Genomic DNA, 23,078 nt, shown 5'->3' on the forward strand with positions numbered 1-23,078 from the left:
ACCAGCATAAGTTTTCTTCCTTTCACACATTGTGACGGACCAGGGAAGTTTAATTTCAAAGGTATCGAAGGATTGTACCGGGTATAATCTAGATCAAATATAGTGTTATATGAGGATAACATTGCTTGCACGAACAGGGTCTTCCTAGGTAGTTGCACGAAGCGCACCCTAAAATTGGACAACCTATCAAAACTAAAAGCAAGAGGATTTTAAGACAGACAACAAGAGAGTGTTTTTTTTTGCAGGGGGTTGAATATATGCCAAGTTCAGAAACAACTTTTGTAGGTCAACCTAAACCAGTACAACTTACAATTGCCTTCATAAGATCGGTCAACCTAAAGCTTCTTTAGGTCGACCTAAAATTTCCAGAAGTCAACCTATGTCTTTTGTGAACTAGGCTATACTCTAAAAGCTAAAAAGTCAGACAAGCGTCGTTTGACAAATTTTTTTTAATGCCTTAAATTTTAGATGCCTGTGACCCTGTGGATATACCCCTTCCTGCACTTTTTAAAAGGAGAATTATAAGTATTACTAGGACATCTAAAGTTTTTTTTTTTTTGGGGGGGGGGGGTAAATCTAATTACTATACGTAATGTTTACCTGAGATAAGAGTCATATTGTTCCTCTCATCTGGGCTGTATTCAAGTCCAATCTTCTTGGGTGGAAAGGGAATATCTGGACAAGCTTTGCTGGTACAGGCTGGCAGCTCAGCAGGTATCCAGGATTTGTTCCAACCACATTCAACTAAAACAAGTGAAAAAATTTGCATGTCTAGCAAGACCCAACCATCATATTTTTAAAAATAAATCAGGGTAGACCCGTAACCATGGCTCAAGACGTAGTATATCCGCTCGTTATCGGGTAGGTAATAGGTTCTTTGCTCAATACTGTGTCATAACTAATGATGATAAAATTGTTCCTACTGTTGCTATGTCAGGTGCACGATATAAAATCTTCTCAGATAAAGGTTTTGCAATCAAAGGGGTTGGTTGTCTTTTGGATGTTACTTAACCTTATATCATGTTAGAGTATCGCATCTGGATTTCCTAGATGATCACTTTAAAACAAAAGAGAATCCTTTAAAAATTAAGTTTAAATTTTTGTTAACTGATTTTTAAATATCATTAGAAAAGACACAACCTATCCGTTTAACAGTGGTTAAACATGTACCAAACTTTGATTGAAATTTGTATCAAAATTAGTCCTGCCTTTTATAAGACCTTATCGAACATACAAAATGACAAACAAAAACAATTCGTGATACTTTATTATTCTTGTGTGTAAAACTAACCTATGATTTCATCTCTACAATTTCCCTCAGCATCGCAGAACTTGCCATAAGGTCCACAGGTATACTGGATCTGTGTTCCATAGCTGTAGTTCCCACTCCACTCCCAGGTTCCTGCTCCTGGCCTCTCTGGAGGCTCTCCACAGTCAACACCTTTTCAGATGGAATTTTTTTTTATACAAAATTTGAAGAGATCTATGAATAAGAATTATGGAGCTAATTCCTATAAAATGTGTTAGGCCAGACTAGGAGTTAGGGTTTCTTAAGTTTAAATATTCATGTATAACTATGTAAGGCTCAGAAAACACTAGCTCCTTGGCTAGCCTAAGAAATATAGGACTATGTTAATTGTTTGAATTAATCAAACCAATCTTAATATTCCACATCAATTACAATCAGCACTTCCATCAGACATGATCTGTTGATGTATAAATTGTTGAAACAAGACTTTTTCTAGAAGCTACTTTTTTAACTCCTTTAGACATGTTTTTTTTAGCGTTCTGATAACTTGGTAAAAAGTTTATTCTAATCTTACTTGCAACACATCTTGGCCATTCTTCAGGTTCCTGAAAGGATCCATCTTCCAGACATTCCAATTCATAGTATTCCAATTCCCTACAAGAAATACAATCTGTTTGTGAAAGGAGAAAGTAGCTCAAAAAATATTCTGACGTCATATAAATGAGGGATGAGGAGTGGAGGAGTGAGAAAGAAAACCCCTAAAAAAGAGATGGATAATCCCTCATTTTTATTATGTCACAGCTGATTTTTTGAACGAGTTTCTCCTTTCACTTTTTTTTTTTATTCAGAACTAATAGATTTGCACCAAGCAATGGGTATTTGGGAGGCTCAAAACCATTAACTTTGTGTTTTAATATGGAAAAAAATCAATTTGAAGCTATATTAGTTATTTATTGCATTTTACTATAAACAGAATTTATTATTTGTCCAAATTTTCTGTGATTTAATGTTATACATAGTTTTTCAGCATGGCTGAGAATGTTTCCTATTTGGTGGATATTGGTTTCCAACCTATACTGGAAGAAAGAATTCCAGAAGAGTAAAAACCTAATCAGGCATCAAAATACATTTACCTTCCATTGTTATGATTTTTTACTAAAGTCTATTGAAGGTCGTGTGATATTAAGCTTAAACTCAATGAATGATTCTAAGTTTACCTGTCATGCTCAAAGTAAACACCATCAGTGCAAGAATAATTTGTTTTTTGTCCAAATTCTGTGGTCTCTCCTCTCCAGTTACTTACAAGGTTATTTTCAGCAGGTGGCTTAAACAAATTATTTATTAAAGTTTTTCTATTGTATATTAAATATCAATCTAATAAGATTTTTAAAATTTATCATTTACTTCCATAGATAATGATTCTGAATTTCTCCCCAAAGAATTCAACAGTAAAATTATACATTGCTTTTTACAATTTATAACTGGAACTTTCAAAGTCTTTGAACTCAAAGAGGTGGTAATGGGATGAATAAAGTAACATGATATACCACATAGTTTGATGCTATAAATCCTCCCAAAAGGTAATGAATCATTACAATACCTTATATTTTAAAATAAATGTATTTATCTTTGAAAATATATTACCACTTGAGGATAGAGACATTGAATCCAAACACATTCATCCAGAGATGTATATCTGGTCCAGGTACCATTCCAATTACATTGGATAAACCTAAAGGGATAATTATACAAGAGGTAAAAATTTCAAAAGATATCTTGAAAGTTTCTCTATGTAAGGAATTTTGGAAACACAAAAAAAAATTATGCTTCTAAAATATGTCATAATTTATTTATGCTCATATAACTAAACTTAGTCTCAATAAATAAAATGTAAAACATTTTACAATAAAACCAAAATGATGGATTTAATTTGATAAGAAGAATGTTTCATATTAATAAAATAAAATGAAACCTTGAATGATATGTCTCCTTTGTTACAGGATCCAGAAATTCTCTTCCTTTTCCACATTTGTACCTGCAAGTATAGATTTCAAACATTATAGAGAATACAAAAATAGTTATTTCTCGCATTGTATTATAAACGACTTTCCGCGGATATAGAATGTACAATTTTAAGATTAAAACTAGTTTTTTTAGCCCCGAGGTGCCGGAAGCACCAGCTAAAAAAACTGGTTTAAATCTTATGATTGTACATTTTTATATTCATAGAAAGCTGGATATAATACGGTGCTAGACAAAGTTTTTTCGTATGGATGAGAACCGGTTCCTATCCACCGGATTCGAATGAATACGAGAATACTTATTTCTCGCATCATATTATAAACGGCTTTCCGCGGATATAGAATGTACAATTATAAGATTAAAACTAGTTTTTTTACCCCCAAGGTGCTGGAGGCACCGGCTAAAAAAACTGGTTTAAATCTTATGATTGTACATTTTTATATTCATAGAAAGCTGGATATAATACGGTGCTAGACATAGTTTTTTCGTATGGATGAGAACCGGTTCCTATCCATGGGATTCGAATGAATACGAGAATAGTTATTTCTCGCATCGTATTATAAACGGCTTTCCGCGGATATAAAATGTACAATTATAAGATTAAAACTAGTTTTTTTAGCCCTGAGGTGCAGGAGGCACCGGCTAAAAAACTGGTTTAAATCTTATGATTGTACATTTTTATATTCGTAGAAAGCTGGATATAATACGGTGCTAGACATAGTTTTTTCGTATGGATGAAAACCGGTTTCTATCCACCAGATTCGAATGAATACAAGAAAATGTTTTATACAATCATAAGAATACAAATAGAACTTACGTAAGTCTTGCACCATAAGATCTCAAAGCTAACTCAGCTTCGGTTTCTAAAACACTTCTTCTTACTCTCTCACTCTGATTGTTATGAATATAGTTTTTAATAGTATGGTTGTGCTTAAATACTGAAACTAGATCTTTAAAAAGATATACAATAAAATTGTTGAAAAATGATATTATAGCTTTCTTCTGGCAATCAAGAATAAATGAATAGAAAGCTTATTTCAAGGGTGGATAAACCATATCCTTATTATGAAAATTTGTCAATAAGATTGGACATTTTAATTTAGTTCCACTAATAATGATATTTAATATTCATTCCTGGGTCATATTCAAAACATCAGTCACATCTCTTTTTCTTACTGCTGGAACAGCTGCAATAAAAATAATCTTAAAAGTCTATTTGTAATCTGAATTTTGAATGTTTAAGTGAAAATTTTTAAAATCAAATAAATGTAAACTCAGGTGATGGGAGAAAGTCGCTCAATAAATCAGCATGTCAAGACATAAAAATTAGGAATTATCCATCTCTTTTTTAGGGTTTTTTTTCCCACTTCTCCTCTCCTCATCCCTCATTTCTATGACGTCAGAATTGTTTTTGAGCGACTTTCTCCCCTCACTAAACTCATTGTATTAAAATCCTTTTGCTAACTAAGTTTTTACCAGGAAGGCTGATTACTGGCGCTGCAGTTACTGTATCACTGTGCAAAGGAGAAGGCAAATAGGAACAACTAACTAAAAATGAAAAAAAAACCATTGTTTTAATTATTATTTTTAATGAATCAAAACTTAATCCAATGAAGAATTCTTGGTTGGATAAGAAATAATTAGTTAGAAGGCGAAAAATCTTTTCACTTACATTGATGAAAAAGTTTGATTAGATCTAAGTCAGTCATATCCTCAATAGGTTCTCTTTTGGATTCTAGGAACAAAGCGGCCCTCATATTCTCGTATGTCATCTTGGTTATTTCAGATTTTGTCCTGGAATTCAATTTGTAAGAAATATTTAAAAACGTCATTGATTTTTTAGCTTGTTGTGTGCTATTTTACTTTCTACTATAAGAAATAGTGTGGCATAAGATATGGTCACTAGAGGAAAGTAAAAGGAACACAAAAAAGGATTTTTTTCTTTGGAAATAGTACATTATAATATTTTATTTATATCTGTGGATAACTAAATAATGGGGTATAGTCCCTTTCGTAACATCGCACCTTATGCGGCGATTCTTTGTATTTTTCACAGTAACTTTTCTCCTATTTCTAGCACCTGCAGGGGGCTCTAATCCTTCGGGACCAATTACCTAACCCTGAGGGGCAATCACCTAACCCAATATAACCTAACCTAACATAAAATAACCTATAAAAAGCCATTTTAAAAATACGACGAATCGCCCCTTATGGTGCGATGTTACGAAAGGGACTATTCCCAAATAATGTCTTATGATAAAAATCTATATGTACTGATATTTGATAATACAATTTTGAAAAGTCATTTCATCAAATAGTGTTAAAAACATTTCTTTATTCCTAATTGTATCAAACATAACCCAGTAAAGAGCTGATATTCCACACAAACTACCCAGAGCATCATTGTCTTTCCTTAAACAAATAAAATTGGAAAGTTCACAGAAAAGATTAATGTTTAAATACTTTTATGATTAAAATCTAAGTTTTAAAAGATGTCAACAAATGAAGAAAATTCAATTTTGAAAATAACCTAGCAGCTAAATCTGCAAGTTTGTGAGCTGTTTTATCTTGTAGAGTTAACATAAGCTGGGTTTTCCTGTCTTCTGCTGTCATATTGACTAAATCATCCACCTTAACAAAATTGTATATCAGTTTGTGATTGGAGTTATCTGCTAATGTAAAAATGAAAAATATTTTAGTTGTCGATGGCCAAGAAAATCAGCAATAAGGTATAGCCAACAAGCAAAATGAATTTAAAATAATATTTGTGGGGTAGATAAAAATCACGAAAAAGCAAGAAAACTCAGGTTTCTCAATTAAAGAAGAAGTTTTTTTATAATCTTGCCATATATTTCTTATACATTTTTTGTTTGACTATTACAGATTAGTTTAAGCTAGATTTAAACCTTTCCTCTAGTGTGCAAACCTAAGTTAGTGAAAAGTCAACCTCCTTTGATAAATATATTTTATCCTTATACATTAATATACATGGTATTTTAGAATTAACTTTGTCAACACATCATGTATTAATTCAGATTTTTAGAAAACATTACCTGAATCCATTGATTAGAAATAAGAGAGCTTTTAACGCAGTCAGCTGATTCAAGAATCTCATACCATTTGTTACATAATACTAAAAATAATAGACATTATCATGCTATTTAACTGACAAACCAAGAATTATTTATTATCAGGAATGACACTTTGAATTTCTTACACCCTAATCATTAATTCGAAAATCTGTAAAGGCATTTTTTGTTTAGTTCTAAAACTTACTGCAAATATAAGTTGTATTGATTTCTCTTCTATATCTCTCACAAGCTGCTACAAGTGGATAGGCATGGGCAGCATAACTCAGACTGCATTTAGACTATAAAAAATATAATAAAAAGTGTTCTTATTATATAATGTTAATTTATAACATGTAATATTAATGTTAGTTACATCATTAGTTAGAAATATGTTAACTTTTAGAAATTATATTACTTTGCCATGACATTGTTGTCTTATATCTTCAACAACATCAAGATTCAAACAATCAGTATCTGGTCCTCCTTTAGGGTCCTCATCTGCAATAAGAACTTTTATGTTTATTTCACCCTATTATAAAATTAAAGAATAGTTATTCTCTACATCGTATTACAGATTTTCATTGATGTAAAAATCTACAAATATAAGACATATTTTTTCAGAATGGCTGAGAACAGGTTCTAATCTTCTTGATATTAATCGGTTTTGAAGCAATAAGGGAAAAGGAAAACAGTAAAAGTGTCGAACTATGACGTCAGAAAACAATTAACCAATAAGAAGCCAGTATTCACTGTGGTAAAATATATAGCGGCCTCTCATTGGTTAATTGTTAATTTTTCTGACGTCATAGTTCGACACTTTTACTGTTTTCGGAAAAAGTTATTCAAGAAAATGAAATGATTAATAACCTTCTTGTCCATTGCATAACTGTTTCTTATTGAGAGTTTTTCTTCTTCCAAAATAAGCTGACTTTACAAAAATATTCATAAAGGAGAAACAGCTGACTTCAAAATTAGTACTGTCTACTCCACAGGTGTTCTCTATGGGCATGTTAAAAACCAAAGGATCATTGGTCATCTTTCCCTCAAATGGTACTGCAGGTGGTGTAGGACACAATGGAGCTAAAAGAAAAATGTTTTTGTTTATGCTATAATCTTTTTAATAATCTAATTACAAATTTTTTAATATTCAATGATCAAAATACCAGTAAGATAAAAACTATACTGGTTGATATTGAAAATTTATAACCTTCTAAACATCTTGGCCATTTATCAGGTTCCGGAGGGGTATTGAAGAATCCACGTTTGGTATACTGCTGAGTTCCATCCTGGCACTCATACACAACCATTTCTAAAGCTGGATCTTCTTCAAATTGCAATCCTCTCTTACATGCATATCTTGATAGAATAGAACAAATTAATTATGATGTGCACATATTTTACCTCTCGATTTTTGTTTTTCTGAACAAGTTTGTAATACGATATAATTTAATCTATTAGTTTTTACCTGGCTTCTCCACCAAAGGGTAAAACCTCTCCTTGCCAATCCAAAAGAATCAGGTTTGTACCCTCTGGAGGTGCTGGTGGTCGCAAACAGGCCACCCAGTCACATTCCTTAATTAAAGATTTATGTAATTGTATCCTCTTCTATTCCTATTTTTGTTTAATTACTTTATTTGTTTGGATCATGGATGGAAAATGAAGTTGCAGGTTTCAGAGTAGCCTTTCACCTATTTCTAAACCCTGTTGGCAATCATTAACATTTACCTAAACTAAAATTACCAATCAAAAGCTACTGCCCACTACTTCATTTTTCTTTTCATGATCCATTTGTTTTTACATTCTTTTTGTTTATTAATACTTTGCTAAGATTGATGAGCTAACATATGCAGCTAGTGCTATCTAATCTCAAAATTAGTCAACAACCATGCCTCAAAATTATTTTCATATTATCAGAATGTCTTACAGGTATTGTTGCTTGGGGTGTCCATTCCCTGTTCCATTGGCAAGACATTTTCTGAATAGGATGCGAAGTTCCATCTGGATTCATAAACGCTCTGGCAGCACCACATCCATACCTAAAATTAGAATTACCTATGCAATTTAACTTTACTAGATGATGTTTTTGATTTTCATCTTAACTATAAGTTTAACAAAGTAAATGATGACAAGCTAAAGAATGACTGTTGTTTAAAAAAATAACTTACGTTAGAGTTACATCATAATTGCGATTAAATGTAGTATTTAGATGTTCTGATGTTAGGTTCTTGAACTTAGGTCCTGTAGGTAAGGGATAGTCATAATATTGTATGTGAACATAACCATCATCCTAATAAATAATAGAAGAATTATATACCATTTTTTAAACAATAGCTTATTTCTAAAAGATTTTTTCAAAGTTGACAAACCTGGCATGTTTACCCATAAAAAGCTTTAATACAAGATCAACCTATCATTTATTTAGGTTGACCATTACCAATGTATTTTGTGAATTAGGCTAAATATAGTTATTAAACTATATTAAGTGGATAGTTTAAATGATACAATTTATAATCAATAATTACCTTGTTTAGAGTGTACTCAGGGTTAGTAGGTATTTCTGGTGGAATAGGACACTCAACATCCTGCAGACAGGTTGGCCAATTCTCACGAGCATTATCAAACTCATAATGGCCATCATCCTTACACAGCATTGAGAATTCTGACTTTGATCTGTCAGATTCAAAGTACATGGTATGTTTGTTTCCCTGGTTAAAAACAAATCAAAATTTCTATTTGTTTTCAGATAAATATGGACTTGTCTGGCGATGCAATCAGTTCTATTATCTCAAAAAAATTTTCAAGCAGTATCCTTATACTAAAGTAACAGGATGTTTGTGTGTCTGTGAGTTTGTTTGAACCAAAGGATCCCGCTAACTGCTGAATTGATTGGGTTCTCCTAAACAGGGTAGCTTCTCCTAGGGTAGCTAACATTGTTTGTTATTGTAGAAAGAGACTCCTACGCAACCTTTAAGCAATAAAAAAACTAAACATTTAAAGTTCCACTAGAGACTTCTAGGGGCATAGCCATTATTTTTAAATATATTAAGATATATAAGTAATAGGCACATTTTAAAGGTTATTTAAAAGCAATGAATTAGGAATCATATTAAAAATAAAACTATTAATCTTAAATTGATTTTGTTCCTGTTTATTAATACATTCATATTCTTTCACTCTTCCAACTCTTGTCCATGCATCTGTTTTTTCCTAAACACAGAATTTATTACTTATTAGTATTTCTATCCTAGAAGACAGCATATAATCTATTCTTTTAGATATTGCATAATAATTATCCCACTATTTCATGGAAATTTTTAAACCCTATTAACAAATTGTAGTAAGCATTGTAAGTTTTAATTTTAGTGTTCCACTTATTCTTTAAATGAAAAATGCTGTCAATATTTGAAATTAATTTGAACTAGTTATCAAAAATTTAATTTTACATCAATTTAAATTACAAACCTTGATAAAAGAATCTTCCGGGATTTTAAATGGTTTAACACAATCAGTTATGTAACATGTTGGCAAAGTGTCAGCATATGGAAACCATTTTTTATTCCATTGGCACCTAAGAAACAAAAATGCTAAAAATCTTTTTTATACACAAAATAGACTAATTTTGCATCTTTAAAAATTATTAAGGTTAAAAAATCTATGACTATGACTATGACCAATCAATATTTCAACCTTGCAAGTTTAAAAATAAAACCTTGTTTGAACTGCTTTTGTTTCTCCTTCATTGTCCAAGTCTACATCAAATTCAGAGCCATCTGGGCATTTGTATCTTATTGTGCTGTTATAGGTTTCCTAAATATAGTGAATTTTATAATTCAAAAATACATGACTTGGCTACCTTCTTTAAACTTTTAGGACTTAAAAGGTTAAGATAATAACTTTTAAACATGTTAACTCAATCATGACTTACATCATCTTGTGTTCCCCATATCCATGTCATGGATCCATTGAAGGGTTTTTCAGGTGGACTACCACAGGTTACAGTTTCAGTACAATTTGGCCAGGCATCTGGTATAGCATACTTACCTTCACCAGTCATACATTGAACCTAATCGAAACAAATTTTATGATTAATTATCAATAAGAATATAAAATACAACATTTTTCCATTGGTAACAAAGAATAATGAATTTAGAATTAATTAACAAATATTCAATACCTTGATCTCAGTTTTTGTAGGATCTATTTCAGTATTTTCTATCTTATAACCTTCTTTACATCTGTAGATTACATTCTCACCAAATGGAACATGGTGGCTCTAAAATAATATTTTAAAGATTATTCAATTTGATATTTGAATAATAAACTAATTTTAACCAACCCTTAAAGGAAGCCTGCAAACAATACACCAATCTAACTGCTGAAAGACTGCCACAAGTAGACCCAATATCCTAAATTTGAAGGCTTCAGCTTTAATAACAAAAAGTTGTAGACATTTTAAAAAGATTTTTTATGTACAATAAAAATTGTGAAAGATTTTCATTGCTCATGTTAGAAACTTTGAAGTTAAACTACATAGCCCAGAAACAAAATTATAAGCTTTTTTTCATCATAAATTTAGGTTGCCAGTAACCAATTGTATTTTTACAATAAATATACCCATTTTTATAGTCAAAATCATTAAAGAATTAAGTTTAACTTGCGTTATACCAAGAGTACTGTAGTATTTCCAGCCAATCAGAAGGCTGAATCAGCTCAACAACCAATCACAGCTGAGCTTGTATTGTTTCTATTGTTTCCGCTATGATTTTACGCTCACAAATGCAAATTGAACAGAATTTTTTTCCAGAGATTTTGAATGAAATGTGGTGTTTTAATGTAATTTTGTGTCTAAGCGAGGTAATTTAAAATTGTAATTTCTATTATAAGCAATGAAAATCTTTCAAAATTTTCATTTTACATACAATGTCATTTTCATATGCCCAGAACTTTTTTTGTTATTGAAGCTAAAGGCTTCAAATTTGGCGTGTTGGGTCTACTTGTGGCAGTCTTTCAGCAGTTAAAAAGTTGTATTTCTTGCAGGCTTCCTTTAATATCATAGAATTAAATGAGGCAACTAGTTGTGTTAGTATTTAAGAGTAAGTAAATCTTTACTTGAGTTTGAGTAGTATTAACTAGATGAATATCATATTCAGGAGCTGGATGGGGATGGCTACCATCATCTATATTTGGATGTCCACAATGATGAATGTCACACTATAACAAATGGAAATGATAAAATAATATCTTCCTATATGACTTCAAGTAATCATATTTGATAATCTTTAATATTCCAATAAGGCAAGTATAGTTATCTTTACCTTTAGTTTGTCAACCTGAACATCAAACTTTTGTTTCCAATGACAAATGTAAGATAAATTATCTACTAAGGTACCAGTGTCACCTTCTTTGATCCACCTAAATAAATACTGTTAAAAAATTGTCTGTTCTATCCCTTTATATAAAGTAGTAAGGCTTTTTTGTCTGTACCTTAAGATTTTTTGATAACCACTAAACCGAATGAGACCCCGCGATGGTTTCAGAATATTTTGTATTTAGATTTTAGTCTTGGGATGGTTTTAGGGTATTTTTCTGCCCATTCCTTCGTTTTTGAATATAGATCTGCTATATGCTAAGGATGCAGCCGCTAGTACATTAATAAATTGTAAAAAGAGTCTAAAATTACACAAATATTTCATATATACCTTCTTTTATCAGTGCACTTGTACTTAATATTGGACTGATAATTCAAAGTATCTGGCTTGGTCTGTACAAGGTAGTCTTTAGTTCCTGGATCTGGACATTCTACATCATTGTAACACACAGTCCATGTTGCTGGGTAACTACAATTTATACCAAGTTAATATTTATTTATGTTTTATTTCAATACTTTAATACTTTTAAATATTTAAATATAAACTCTAAATGATATATAAAAATATCACCTGAAATCCCCAGTGTCTAGACATGGGACAACAACTGTAGTTTCTGCATCTGTTTTTACATTAACAGTACCATGATGGTAGAAACCAGGTTTACATGTGTAGGTAAGAGTGTTTCCAATGTTTACTCTTTCATTTTCCTTAAAGTTTAAAAGGTACCTTCAATGTCACCTTCTAGAGTTTTATTGGACAAATTTTTATTTTATTTTTGGAAAATGGTTTTATAAGTGATAATTGGACAATGGTCAATTACCTCAAAATTGTATGGTAGATTATTTACTCTAATTGCACTTCCATAATCAACACCAACTTCTAAAGGTTCTTTGGTCGCATTTGTACAGTAAGTGAGTTCACAGGTAAGATCAGCTGGCTTTATATGAAATTGTGTATCCCATTTACATATCCCTGATATAAACTCTACAGCAGGCTGAGTCCCATATTTAATTAAAAATCTTTTGTCCTTGCAAAACCAACTAAAATAGAAATGTTTATAATTATCTTCATGGATTTTTTTAAAGCAAATCTTCTTTATAATTAACTCTCTCTCTGTCTGTCCTTCACTTTATGGTGCTTGGTGCTGTGGTAGTTTCCCAACTCCTCTTATTTGTTATGGTTTACAGAAAATAGATTAAAACCACCTAAGGACCAGAAGGTATATTAATGAAGAGTAGAACTTGATCAGTTCAGTGGTAACTAAGATCTTAAGCTTTAGACAGACAGGCATCATTCTACTTCTAGATAGACTGCCATTTTTTTTAATTTTTATCAAATTCATCTCTTTCCCCCTTTCTTTCATATGATCACTGAATAATTAAGGTATAGCTTATTTTATCTGTTAGTTCATACTAGATTATTAATGTGATTCACTACTTAATGTTTACATTTGTTTTTACAATAAATTCTTAAAAATTACTTTGTTGATGTATTAAATGCCTTCAATACTCCTACATCTGCACCAGTTCCAATGATATCAGTTGTAAATGCATTAGGATCACAGTATGTAACTAAATATAGAATTATTATATTATTTGAGTTTTTTCAGAGGTAGCTTGGTAAGTTACATTTTTTTGTGTTTTTTAGCAGCAAAAGCAAGATAACAACTTTACACATTTGTAATCTACATTATTTTTTTCAGACATAAATCTCAAATAGCATTTTTGTTTATTTCATATTAGCCATCTTTTTTATTATGCTTCCAAAACATCATCTTTCTTGAGGAAATCTAAATATTATTCGGTCCTATTGTACATAACTTTATTTTACAATGACAACTTAAAGACATACTCAGGTATAAGGACTGACCAAGTCTGGATGCAAGGTAGCTGTGCTAAAATACTTCATGTAATATAACTCACCATCTTTACAATTTGGCCATTCTGTGGTTTCAAATTGATTATCTGCTTCACATTTTACTTTATGATAATTAAGATTCCAATCAGACTCTAATTTGTTATGCCCACCAGCATTACATCTAAATATCATGTTAAAAAGTTTTATTTCCTATGAATTAGAAAAAAATTGAGAGTTTAGCAAAAAATTTTAAAAATTATTATTTGTTAATTCAATTGTAAAAAACCTGTATGTAATAGATTCTCCTGTTCTTGGAGGATTAGCAGGATTCCAACCTTCCAGATTAAGCTTATGTGAGGCATCTGGTGTTGGAGGGTTCAAACAGCGTGCCCCTAATTAATATTAACTTTCAGTTTCAATCTTATTAATTTCTGCTTTGCAAAAACTGAACTAATCTGTGTTGAAATCACTTTTATTAGATGATTGTCTACAAAATATAATTGAAATATTTACATAAAACTTGTATATTGATTACTTACATTCACATGGCCATGTTATCTCAGTTATGGACCATAATTTATTTGCTTTACATTTAGCAGTATACCCATTCATGAAAGTACCATCATCCTTCTTGAACTCCTTGCCAAATTCTTTACATTTCAACCTATCAGACATTTTTATATTTGATAATTTAGAAATTTTCTTTAGTAATTTGTTTAAAAAATTCTGTGCTAAACCTTAGGTATCAGTGTAACTTACAGTCCAATGTTCAAGGCATAGCTGAGGTAATATGAATAGGGAGCTTTGTGAATTTTACGTAAAACTATGAATATTTATGAAAAGCAAACCAAGGAAGTTGAAAAGTAGATGAATATGTGTAAGAACCAGGGATAATAGATAGGAAACCTGGCCATAAATTAGGTCCAGGCCTAGTTTCTAAAGCGATATTGCAACTTTTACCATTTCCTAATCAAATGACGCCACTGGAGGCAGCTCCTAATAGGCTATTGCTCTATACCAATAAGGATCTGCTTGTTTTGTATCAACCAATAGACAACTGGAGGCAGCCGATATAAAAACCGCGGCATGTGAACTTGAAGAAAATATTTGAAATGGTCTGCTTCTAAGAAACAATAATAAAAGGTGTTATATCACATCAGCTTAATTATCAAATCTGCACCATCCCAAAAATTGTTTTTTTAGGCCTAGGCTTGAAAAGGTCTGAAATAATATTCTCTTACATTTCCCATCCCTTATCCCTGGTAAGAACTGCTTCTCATTTATAAGTTTTCTATATTTCTGAGCATACCTGATATACCAATATATTAAGTTAGTGACTATTATATTTTCTTTTGAAAAGGAAATCTTAACCAAAAAATCTGTAAATCCCTGAATATTTACTTTATCAAAGAAAAATTACAAATTTTTCACAAGTCATTATAGACTGACAACTAGACAAAGTTAGTTATAGAGTAAATTTGTTACAAAAGACCTGACCTTACAGAAGTATTATATGTTGCTTGAACACCATCCCACAAGCTATATTCAACATCATCTCTTTTTGCAAGCATTGCTGTCATATCTGCAGCTGTGCAGTTTACAACTGAAAATACACAGACTTCAACACTTTTTCTTGATATAGAAACATAAAATTCTATCATAAATATTAAATATAATAATATAGATAGGTTAAGATAATCCCTTTGGTTTTTAGCTCCTTGAAATGTTCTTTGTTAAGTTGAAGAAAGGGTGGATTGTGTCATCTAAAAGTGATTCATCAAATATATATAAAAAATGATACTTACTCCAACAATAATCAGGAACATCATAATCATACTTCCAGTATGCAGCTGTTCCATTTTGCCAGCTTACACACTCATATACACGCTCTGTTTTAGAAGCAGTATCTAGAAAAAGTTCAAATATGGAAATAATAAATTATATCGAATATGTTTAGGTCAACTAAGGAGGTGAATTATGTTTATGTGTTGTGTTGTTAATCAATACCTGAATTTGTATTTGAAGTACTTCCAGAAGTATCTGTGTTTGATGAACTTCCAGAAGTGTCTGTATTCCCAGAAGTAGCTGTATTTGATGTACTTCCAGAAGAATCTGTATTTGATGTACTGCCAGAAGTATTTGTGTTTGATGAACTTCCAGAAGTGTCTGAATTCCCAGAAGTAGCTGTATTTAATGTACTTCCAGCAGAATCTGTATTTGATGTACTGCTAGAAGTACCTGTGTTTGATGAACTTCCAGAAGTGTCTGTATTCCCAGAAGTAGCTGTATTTGATGTACTTCCAGAAGAATCTGTATTTGATGTACTTCCAGAAGAATCTGTATTTGATGTACTGCCAGAAGTATCTGTGTTTGATGAACTTCCAGAAGTGTCTGTATTCCCAGAAGTAGCTGTATTTGATGTACTCCCAGAAGAATCTGTATTTGATGTACTGCCAGAAGTATCTGTATTTGGTGAACTTCCAGAAGTGTCTGTACCCCCAGAAGTAGATGTGTTTGATGTACCTCCCGATGTGTCTGTACCCCCAGAAGTAGCTGTGTTTGATGTACCTCCCGAAGTGTCGGTATTTGATGCACCACCAGAAGAATCTGAATTTGATGTACCACTAGAAGTATCTGTATTTGATGTACTCCCAGAAGTATCAGTATTTGATGAACTTCCAGTGTCTGTACCCCCAGATGTACCTGTATTTGATGTACCTCCCGATGTGTCTGTACCCCCAGAAGTAGCTGTGTTTGATGTACTCCCAGAAGTATCTGTATTTGATGTACCACTAGAAGTATCTGTATTTGATGTACTCCCAGAAGTATCAGTATTTGATGAACTTCCAGAAGTGTCTGTACTTCCAGATGTACCTGTATTTGTTGTACCTCCCGAAGTGTCTGTACCCCCAGAAGTAGCTGTGTTTGATGTATTCCCAGAAGTATCTGTATTGGTTATTGTTTTTACAGCTGTTATATTTTTAAAGCTTAGTATTATAATTCAAACTGAAATAGCATGCAGATCAACAAAAACAATTATTGAATCATATTTAATTTTTATGTTGAATAAAATATTGCTGTAATTTCTAGTCTGTAATGAAATGATGTGTGCGTTTTTATTTAGGTAATTTTATCAAGACAAACTTTACCTTCAGCAGCTTGACGTCTTTTCCTGCCACTTTTGCAGTTAACAGATTCAAAGTCATGTTTCCATTTACTCACGCCGTTAGGACATATATCAATATCCTAAATAAATAGCATACATTCAAACGTTTTTGTGAAAATTATGCGCTTTAACCCTTTAAAGTCGGGCCCCTTGCCGCACCTTAATCAGTGGAGGGGGGGGGGGGGGGTCGTTCAACGCCCCCATCTATTATCTCAGTTCCTATTAGAGCTAGAGGGCTAACAAGTCCCCAGTTTGATAATAAATTTCCGACCTTAAGTGAGTCAAAGTCAATTTTTGCTTCCTTCACCCCTTTATTTAACAACCTTTGTTTTTAGGTCCTTTTTTACTGAAATATTTCAAACGGCTGTAATTTTCTTATTTTTGAAGATAGAAGAACAATGTTTTTACAGAAAATGTTTATTATTATGTAAATTTTATTTTAGAAATATCAAAACATAAATTCCAGCGGCCGCAGCTGTACTTGGCAGCTGCCAGCCGCCGCAGTCGGCGGGAAAACGGCGGCGGATCTTTATGAAATTCTAATATGTTATGTTAAGTTTAAAATTTGAAGTCTCTAAGTCAAAAATTGCGGTCACAGGAGCCATTTAAAGATTTCTGAAGACCTGGAGGATCAGGACCTGCAGAATCATACCTGGAACCTGAAATTGACTTTAACACCTGTATTTCATATGAGAATGTACTACTAGAGGATATTTTAGTAAGATAAGATGCTTTGTTTAAGTAAAAAAAAATATTTTTGCTCTATACCTGGATCAACTTGCCAGGTTTGCTGGCATCCTGTGCCCGCTAGGATGGAGATATTAAAAAAATTCAAACTCTCAGTTATGTTTCATACCCATACTTAAAAAGTCACGCAGTTTGGGCTCTTTATCTTTCACACACAAAAAATGAGAAAGAAAAAACCGGATGGCCCCCGACCGTTAAGGGTTAATTAGAATGTTTTTTTAGTATCATTGCCACAATAAAAAAGTAATGCATATAGGGGGAGAAAGTTCGTAATGTATATATACAGGTTTTTTTTTAATAGGACGAAAGTATTACTTAATTAAATCGACTTGCAATTGACAAAAGTTAATGATCTATATCTTAATTTCTTCATTGGGTTGGGGAGTTTAGTATAAGAAAACCATATTTAGCGATTTTTAACAAATTATGTCTTAAAAACCGGTTTTTCCAAAGTAACTATTTTTAAAGATTTTTGGATCATGACCAATTTAAAGAGAGCGGAAAAATGAGTATATTTTTAAAATTCGAATTGCGCGTCTCTTGTTAATAGTAGAAAAATGATTTGCATACCGTTAGAATCGTCATAAACTTTATATTAATAGGAATTGTTCTTAAATATCTGAATACTTGAGTTTATGACGATTCTAACGGTATGCATAACATTTTCTACCATTATCACAAGCTGTTCAATTTAAATTTTTAAAAAATGCGCATTTTTGCACACCCTTTAAATTGGTCATGATCCAAAAATCTTCATTTGATAGGAACTTTGGAAAAACCGATTTTTCAGGCATAATTTGTTAAAAATCGCTAAATATGTTTTTCTTAAACAAAACTCCCTAACACAATGGAAAAATTAAGATATAGATCATTAACTTCTGTCAATGGCAAGTGGGTTAAATTAAGCAATATTTTTATTCTATTAAAAAAACACCCTGAATATGAAATGAATCATAGCAATAGCTAAACACAAAACTTCACAATTAGAAAATTTTCCTATCCTTTTGAGCTTTATTCATTTATCATAAATCATCCTAGTTAAATATCCCGGCAAACTTAAGGACATACAAACTAAACCTAAATCTACTCTCTGAATTCTATTATATAACTAATGTGTACATCATCTTTGCACTTTCAGACTCTAATACTACAATATCATTATCTTTGTTCAAGTATACCTCTTCATCATCATCATAATCTTTAACTATGTCGTTTTCTAGAATATGCCATCGTTCCTTGTTGTCACCGTCCCTGAACAAATTTGTGCAACTTTATCTTTATAACATAAAATATAACATAAAAGTAAAAATGTAGGATATTCCAATGCTATGATTTAACCTTACATTAGGGTGGGTCCATTTTGGACATTTTTATCTGAGACCTAAGCGGGAACTTTATACTAGCTTTATACAATTATAATACACCTCTGGATGATTTAAAATTTATCTTAAGTCTAAAAACTGTTGGCTACCACACATACTATGTATAGCTATATTTGTGAATGGGAGTCAAAAAATTATTGAATCAGAACTAGGGCTTAATGGTGCTCCCTGAAAGGGCCTTGATGAGTAGAATCAAGAACTTTCGTCCGTTTCTCAATAAAACCTAAAAAATTGTGTTTTTTAGTCATTTCTAAAGCTAGGAACGAGATATTTTGACAAAAGGACAAAGGACAAAAGTTTCTGATTCTACTCCTTAGGGCCTTTTAAGGGAGCACCAAGAAGCCATAGTTCTAATTCAATAAATTTTTTACTCCCATTCACATATAGCTATACAATATAGCTGTATGTGTGGTCGCCAACGGTTTTAAACTTAAGATAAATTTTAAAGCATTCACAGGTGTAATTTACTGAAATAAATTGAGTGAAAGTTCCCGCTTAGTTCTCAGATAATATGTCCAAAATCGACCCCCCTACTGCACATCCCTATCAAGGTTTAAAAATATTTCATAAAACTGTAATTTGTAAAATCCAATTTTATAAGTTGTAGTCAAATAAGGCAAGTTTTTACAAAATCCTCTGTCATATCAAAAGGAAATTTATTGACAATTCTAATGGGATACAAAACTTACCCAAATAATATCTTCTTTTTTTTATTGGTAGAAATATAGTAAAACTCTTGTTTTTCATATCCCCTTAGATCACAACAGGAGCCTAGATTATTTTAAAGAAATATTATCTACTTTTTGTCTTATCTTATCTTTTTAAATAAAAAATTATATTATCTTAATATCTTAAAAAAAAGGCGCTAATAATTGGAGAGGATCATTAAATGCAGAGCCCGAATGACCTAACAGTTACTGAGATCTATAGGGAATAAGGAATGGATGTTATAAATTTTCTTTTTATTATATTTGGATCTAGGATTTTATTTTATTTTTAATTAATTATTATCAAATGTATTAAAAACCAATAATATATAAAATATCTAAGCAATTAAAAACAATGAATAGATATACAGATTAAAGGAAGCTGTGTCGGTATGTATTTCTTGTATTCCCTGGCAAGTTCGAACCCATTAATTCCCTTTCCCTTACACCAGAGAATGAGTGTGTTACGCGGCATTCCTAACTATCTCCGCGCGTGGCTTGTAAACAAACAAAAAAGACGCGCACTTTTCCTTTGATGATTCCCATGTGAGGAGCTACGTGAATGAAAATAATGTATTGGTTGAATATACATGCGCTCTAATCCGTGGAAGATCTCAAATAAGCCTTCCTGCTTAGTTTGACATCATATGTGGTAAGAATTTATCTTTTAATTCTTAATAATAAGCGTAGAATGGTACAATTTTATGAAGAAATTTAAATCATTAATTTTTCAATAAATAGACCATTTAACTGCTAAGTTTTGACATACGAATATTTTCCTTTATTTTATTGATCATTTGATTCTAAAATTATCAATTTCTGATGCCATTTAATATGTTTCGTGCCAATTTAAAGTTTTTTAGAAAATTTATATTTTTTATTAAATTGAAATCACGCAACCTCGATGTTACAAAAATAATAACCATTAATTTTATGTAATTAATTCTTATATTTTTGTTTTAGACTTACTGTTTTCATGGTAATAAATACACATTCGTAAACTTCACTATGTTGGTCATTCGGAGGGCTTGGAGATAAGATTTCGAGAACGGCTAGGCATTGCGTTCCGAAACAGAAGCTTATAGAACACACTTTGCATGTCATGAATATTATATTTACTTGGAATTGCAGTTAGGCATAAGAAGTCAACAACTGAATGCTTATGTTGTCCAAAATGTTTACTTGATGGACACTCTTTATCTGGATCCTTATTTTTACCCTCTTCATTTCCATCATCATTGAAATATCTCCAGTATGAGTCACTACAAATTAGGGTTGGGCCGGTTATCCGGTCTTTTTCTATATCCGGCCGGATATCCGGTCATTTTCTATATCCGGCCGGATACCGGATATTAAAACTATCCGGTTACATAATATCCGGCTGAATTTTGGCGCCGGATATCCGGTAATTTGCCGAATATCGAACGTTGGCCTGATATCCGGCCGGAACCGGATATCCGGCATTATAAATCAGCCGGATATCCGGTATCCGGTATCCGGCCAAAAAAGTATCCGGCCCAACCCTACTATAAATCAATTATTAATATTACCATAGCTACTCTATAATTCACTTTATCTGTTCATCAGTCTATCTGTGTGTCTATTACTGTATGCAGAGAGGTGATTTTCTTAGCTGCTATGCAAGATAGATATCTTAAATTTTAGTGAATATTCCATTAAGTAATTAATTATATAATTCACTTGGTCCGTTCGTCCATCAGCCATGCTTCAAAAGACACAAATACGTATTTTCATAAAGGTTTTGTGATTTTCCAGTATTCATAGTTTATTGTCTTTCTTTTTTTTTTTTATTTTTTATGACGTCATGTTGTCATCCTTATTATCATATAAACACTAGATATATTAAATAGTTTAGCAATACAAATATTACCTGAACCTAACTCTTGCATTTCCACCATCAACTGGTTGGTATTCACCATTCACAAAGTTGAATATAGTATTACCATAAATACCCTTTTCACAACAGTCTAAGTAGTAAAAGTAGTAAAAGTTGGACTAGTATACTTATCCAAATGTATTAAATAAAGATAAAAGTTTTTTTTAATGCCATTAATTGTAATAAAAGAATAATAGAAATTACTTACCAGCTGCATGAAATTATAGAAAATATCAATTATGAAATTTTTTTCTTTATGATAGATGAATTATGATAGAAAAGCATAATCAAATTCTATAAGAAATTATGACTTCTAAAGCGACTAATATCCACTGGATAAGAACCAGTTTTGACCCCTACTGTATACAAAATCAAGTTTGTAAGAAAATGCCTTAGGACCCTCACGGCCGACATAATTGAAATCAATCTTATTAGTCTTTATTTTCTTTCTACGGGATTCTATCTATAATACAATGAAAAAAACTATACCTGAACAGGTTGCAGGTTTTTCTATATAGTCCCATTGTAATATAGACCAGCCCCAATTCCATGTTCCTTCAGGACAGTCAGAGTCTGTTTTACTCTCCTTTCTGTACTTTGATTCCATATCTCTATTGTCTTTTAAGGCTGTCCAACGTGCAGTATCATCTTCCAGATATCTAGAATAAATTGACTATTGAGGGGCGTTGTGATGCTTCAAGTACAAGTCCTCTCAACAACACCTTTGAACATACTCTGCATTTTAATTTGAATGTAACGCGCTAAATATCCTAGGGTATTAACACCCATCAGACAACCAACCCTTTAATTTCACGACCTTTGTCTGAGAAGTCCTAACTGTGCATGGTTGTAAGTTGCGCCTGTTTTGGGCCAAGGAATTCCTCCTACTTTAACTATTTTTGTGGCGCATCTGACATAGCAGCAGTAGGAACTATTTTTAACGTCTCAGTGATAATAGTACTTTATGACTTGACCTCTCACGAAGGCTACTCTTTATTACCTCACCCACTACAAGTCTGGAAGCCTGGAAGTTACTCTTTGCAGAGGAGCTAAGACTAAGGGTTGCACTGATATTATGTATGTTACTAGAATTCAATAAATTATCTTCCTTCTTTCACAACCAAAGGTAAAGTTGTGTATTGGGGCTTGGGTACATGGGTAAATGGGACAATACTATAATTAAAGTAAATTATCATACCTTTTGAACAATCTAATTCCATTTGAAGCTGTATAATAGTACTCTTCTTTTTTAAAACTTATACCATCAATTGTAAGACTTTTACAGCAATCTTAATGTTTTAGTATGATTAGATTTGAAGATTATTTTATTCTAATTTTGAGCAAAAATATTACTAAAAAAATTTTTCATTCTCACCCTTGTTAATCTTCTCTGAAATCATACAAAAGTAATTAATTATTCAGCAAAATTTAAATATATATGTATAAAAGTGTTCTTCAAAAGGTTTTCACAGGTGGACCAACACAACAAAGGAGGGTAGCTCAATCCTCTCAAGGGAAAAATAACCCCCACACTTTTCTTTTCCTCAAGAGGCAAATAGTATTAGAATATGGCAATGTCACTTTAATTTGAAAGATATACTGTTAGAACCC

General features: G+C 31.8%; 2 protein-coding genes and 1 long non-coding RNA gene across 3 annotated transcripts in view; all 3 read right to left on the reverse strand.

The window, feature by feature from the left end:
* Window positions 1–4,379: 4,379 nt before the first annotated feature.
* Window positions 4,380–5,061, reverse strand: LOC145304247 (uncharacterized). The gene is made up of 3 exons (XR_013874035.1): window positions 4,944–5,061; window positions 4,748–4,819; window positions 4,380–4,458 (listed from the first exon to the last, which is right to left on the reverse strand). It is a non-coding gene; the product is annotated as an uncharacterized LOC145304247 (long non-coding RNA).
* A 474-nt stretch (window positions 5,062–5,535) lies between these two features.
* Window positions 5,536–9,048, reverse strand: LOC145304455 (uncharacterized). Its single transcript, XM_080146332.1, has 11 exons — window positions 8,865–9,048; window positions 8,508–8,629; window positions 8,267–8,378; window positions 7,808–7,914; window positions 7,550–7,698; window positions 7,210–7,422; window positions 6,758–6,840; window positions 6,548–6,641; window positions 6,325–6,404; window positions 5,802–5,902; window positions 5,536–5,683 (listed from the first exon to the last, which is right to left on the reverse strand). The coding sequence occupies exons 1-11, from the start codon at window positions 9,030–9,032 to the stop codon at window positions 5,536–5,538; spliced, it is 1,377 nt and encodes a 458-aa protein (XP_080002458.1). The 5' UTR covers window positions 9,033–9,048.
* Window positions 9,049–9,411: 363 nt separating this feature from the next.
* The window catches only part of LOC145304456 (uncharacterized), a 48,276-nt gene continuing 34,609 nt past the window's right edge, over window positions 9,412–23,078 (reverse strand). The window contains exons 35-59 of the mRNA XM_080146333.1: window positions 22,843–22,857; window positions 22,666–22,756; window positions 21,957–22,126; window positions 21,462–21,558; window positions 20,690–20,832; window positions 19,553–19,634; window positions 18,660–18,732; window positions 16,718–16,814; window positions 15,576–16,514; window positions 15,374–15,475; window positions 15,066–15,171; window positions 14,108–14,232; window positions 13,855–13,960; window positions 13,634–13,749; window positions 13,192–13,282; window positions 12,532–12,751; window positions 12,282–12,418; window positions 12,042–12,179; window positions 11,658–11,754; window positions 11,452–11,553; window positions 10,517–10,615; window positions 10,268–10,405; window positions 10,052–10,149; window positions 9,805–9,910; window positions 9,412–9,549 (exon numbers count right to left, since the gene is read on the reverse strand). Coding sequence (XP_080002459.1) covers window positions 9,412–9,549; window positions 9,805–9,910; window positions 10,052–10,149; window positions 10,268–10,405; window positions 10,517–10,615; window positions 11,452–11,553; window positions 11,658–11,754; window positions 12,042–12,179; window positions 12,282–12,418; window positions 12,532–12,751; window positions 13,192–13,282; window positions 13,634–13,749; window positions 13,855–13,960; window positions 14,108–14,232; window positions 15,066–15,171; window positions 15,374–15,475; window positions 15,576–16,514; window positions 16,718–16,814; window positions 18,660–18,732; window positions 19,553–19,634; window positions 20,690–20,832; window positions 21,462–21,558; window positions 21,957–22,126; window positions 22,666–22,756; window positions 22,843–22,857 — 3,626 coding nt within the window. The remainder of the gene's footprint in view (window positions 9,550–9,804; window positions 9,911–10,051; window positions 10,150–10,267; window positions 10,406–10,516; window positions 10,616–11,451; window positions 11,554–11,657; window positions 11,755–12,041; window positions 12,180–12,281; window positions 12,419–12,531; window positions 12,752–13,191; window positions 13,283–13,633; window positions 13,750–13,854; window positions 13,961–14,107; window positions 14,233–15,065; window positions 15,172–15,373; window positions 15,476–15,575; window positions 16,515–16,717; window positions 16,815–18,659; window positions 18,733–19,552; window positions 19,635–20,689; window positions 20,833–21,461; window positions 21,559–21,956; window positions 22,127–22,665; window positions 22,757–22,842; window positions 22,858–23,078) is intronic.

This window comes from Acartia tonsa, chromosome 13 (assembly GCF_053477335.1).
Source record: "Acartia tonsa isolate MP-2025a chromosome 13, ASM5347733v1, whole genome shotgun sequence".
Classification (NCBI taxonomy): Eukaryota; Metazoa; Arthropoda; class Copepoda; order Calanoida; family Acartiidae; genus Acartia; species Acartia tonsa.

Bases quoted from the DNA above. Each gene is read 5' to 3' on its own strand.
- LOC145304455 (XM_080146332.1), bottom strand. From the start codon at position 9,032: ATGTACTTTGAATCTGACAGATCAAAGTCAGAATTCTCAATGCTGTGT. The intron at 6,841-7,209 runs GTTATTAATCAT...TTCTTATTGCAG, and splicing joins GTTATGCAATGGACAAGAAG to ATGAGGACCCTAAAGGAGGA. The intron at 5,684-5,801 runs GTTATTTTCAAA...TATTTGTTTAAG, and splicing joins CTTGCAGATTTAGCTGCTAG to GAAAGACAATGATGCTCTGG.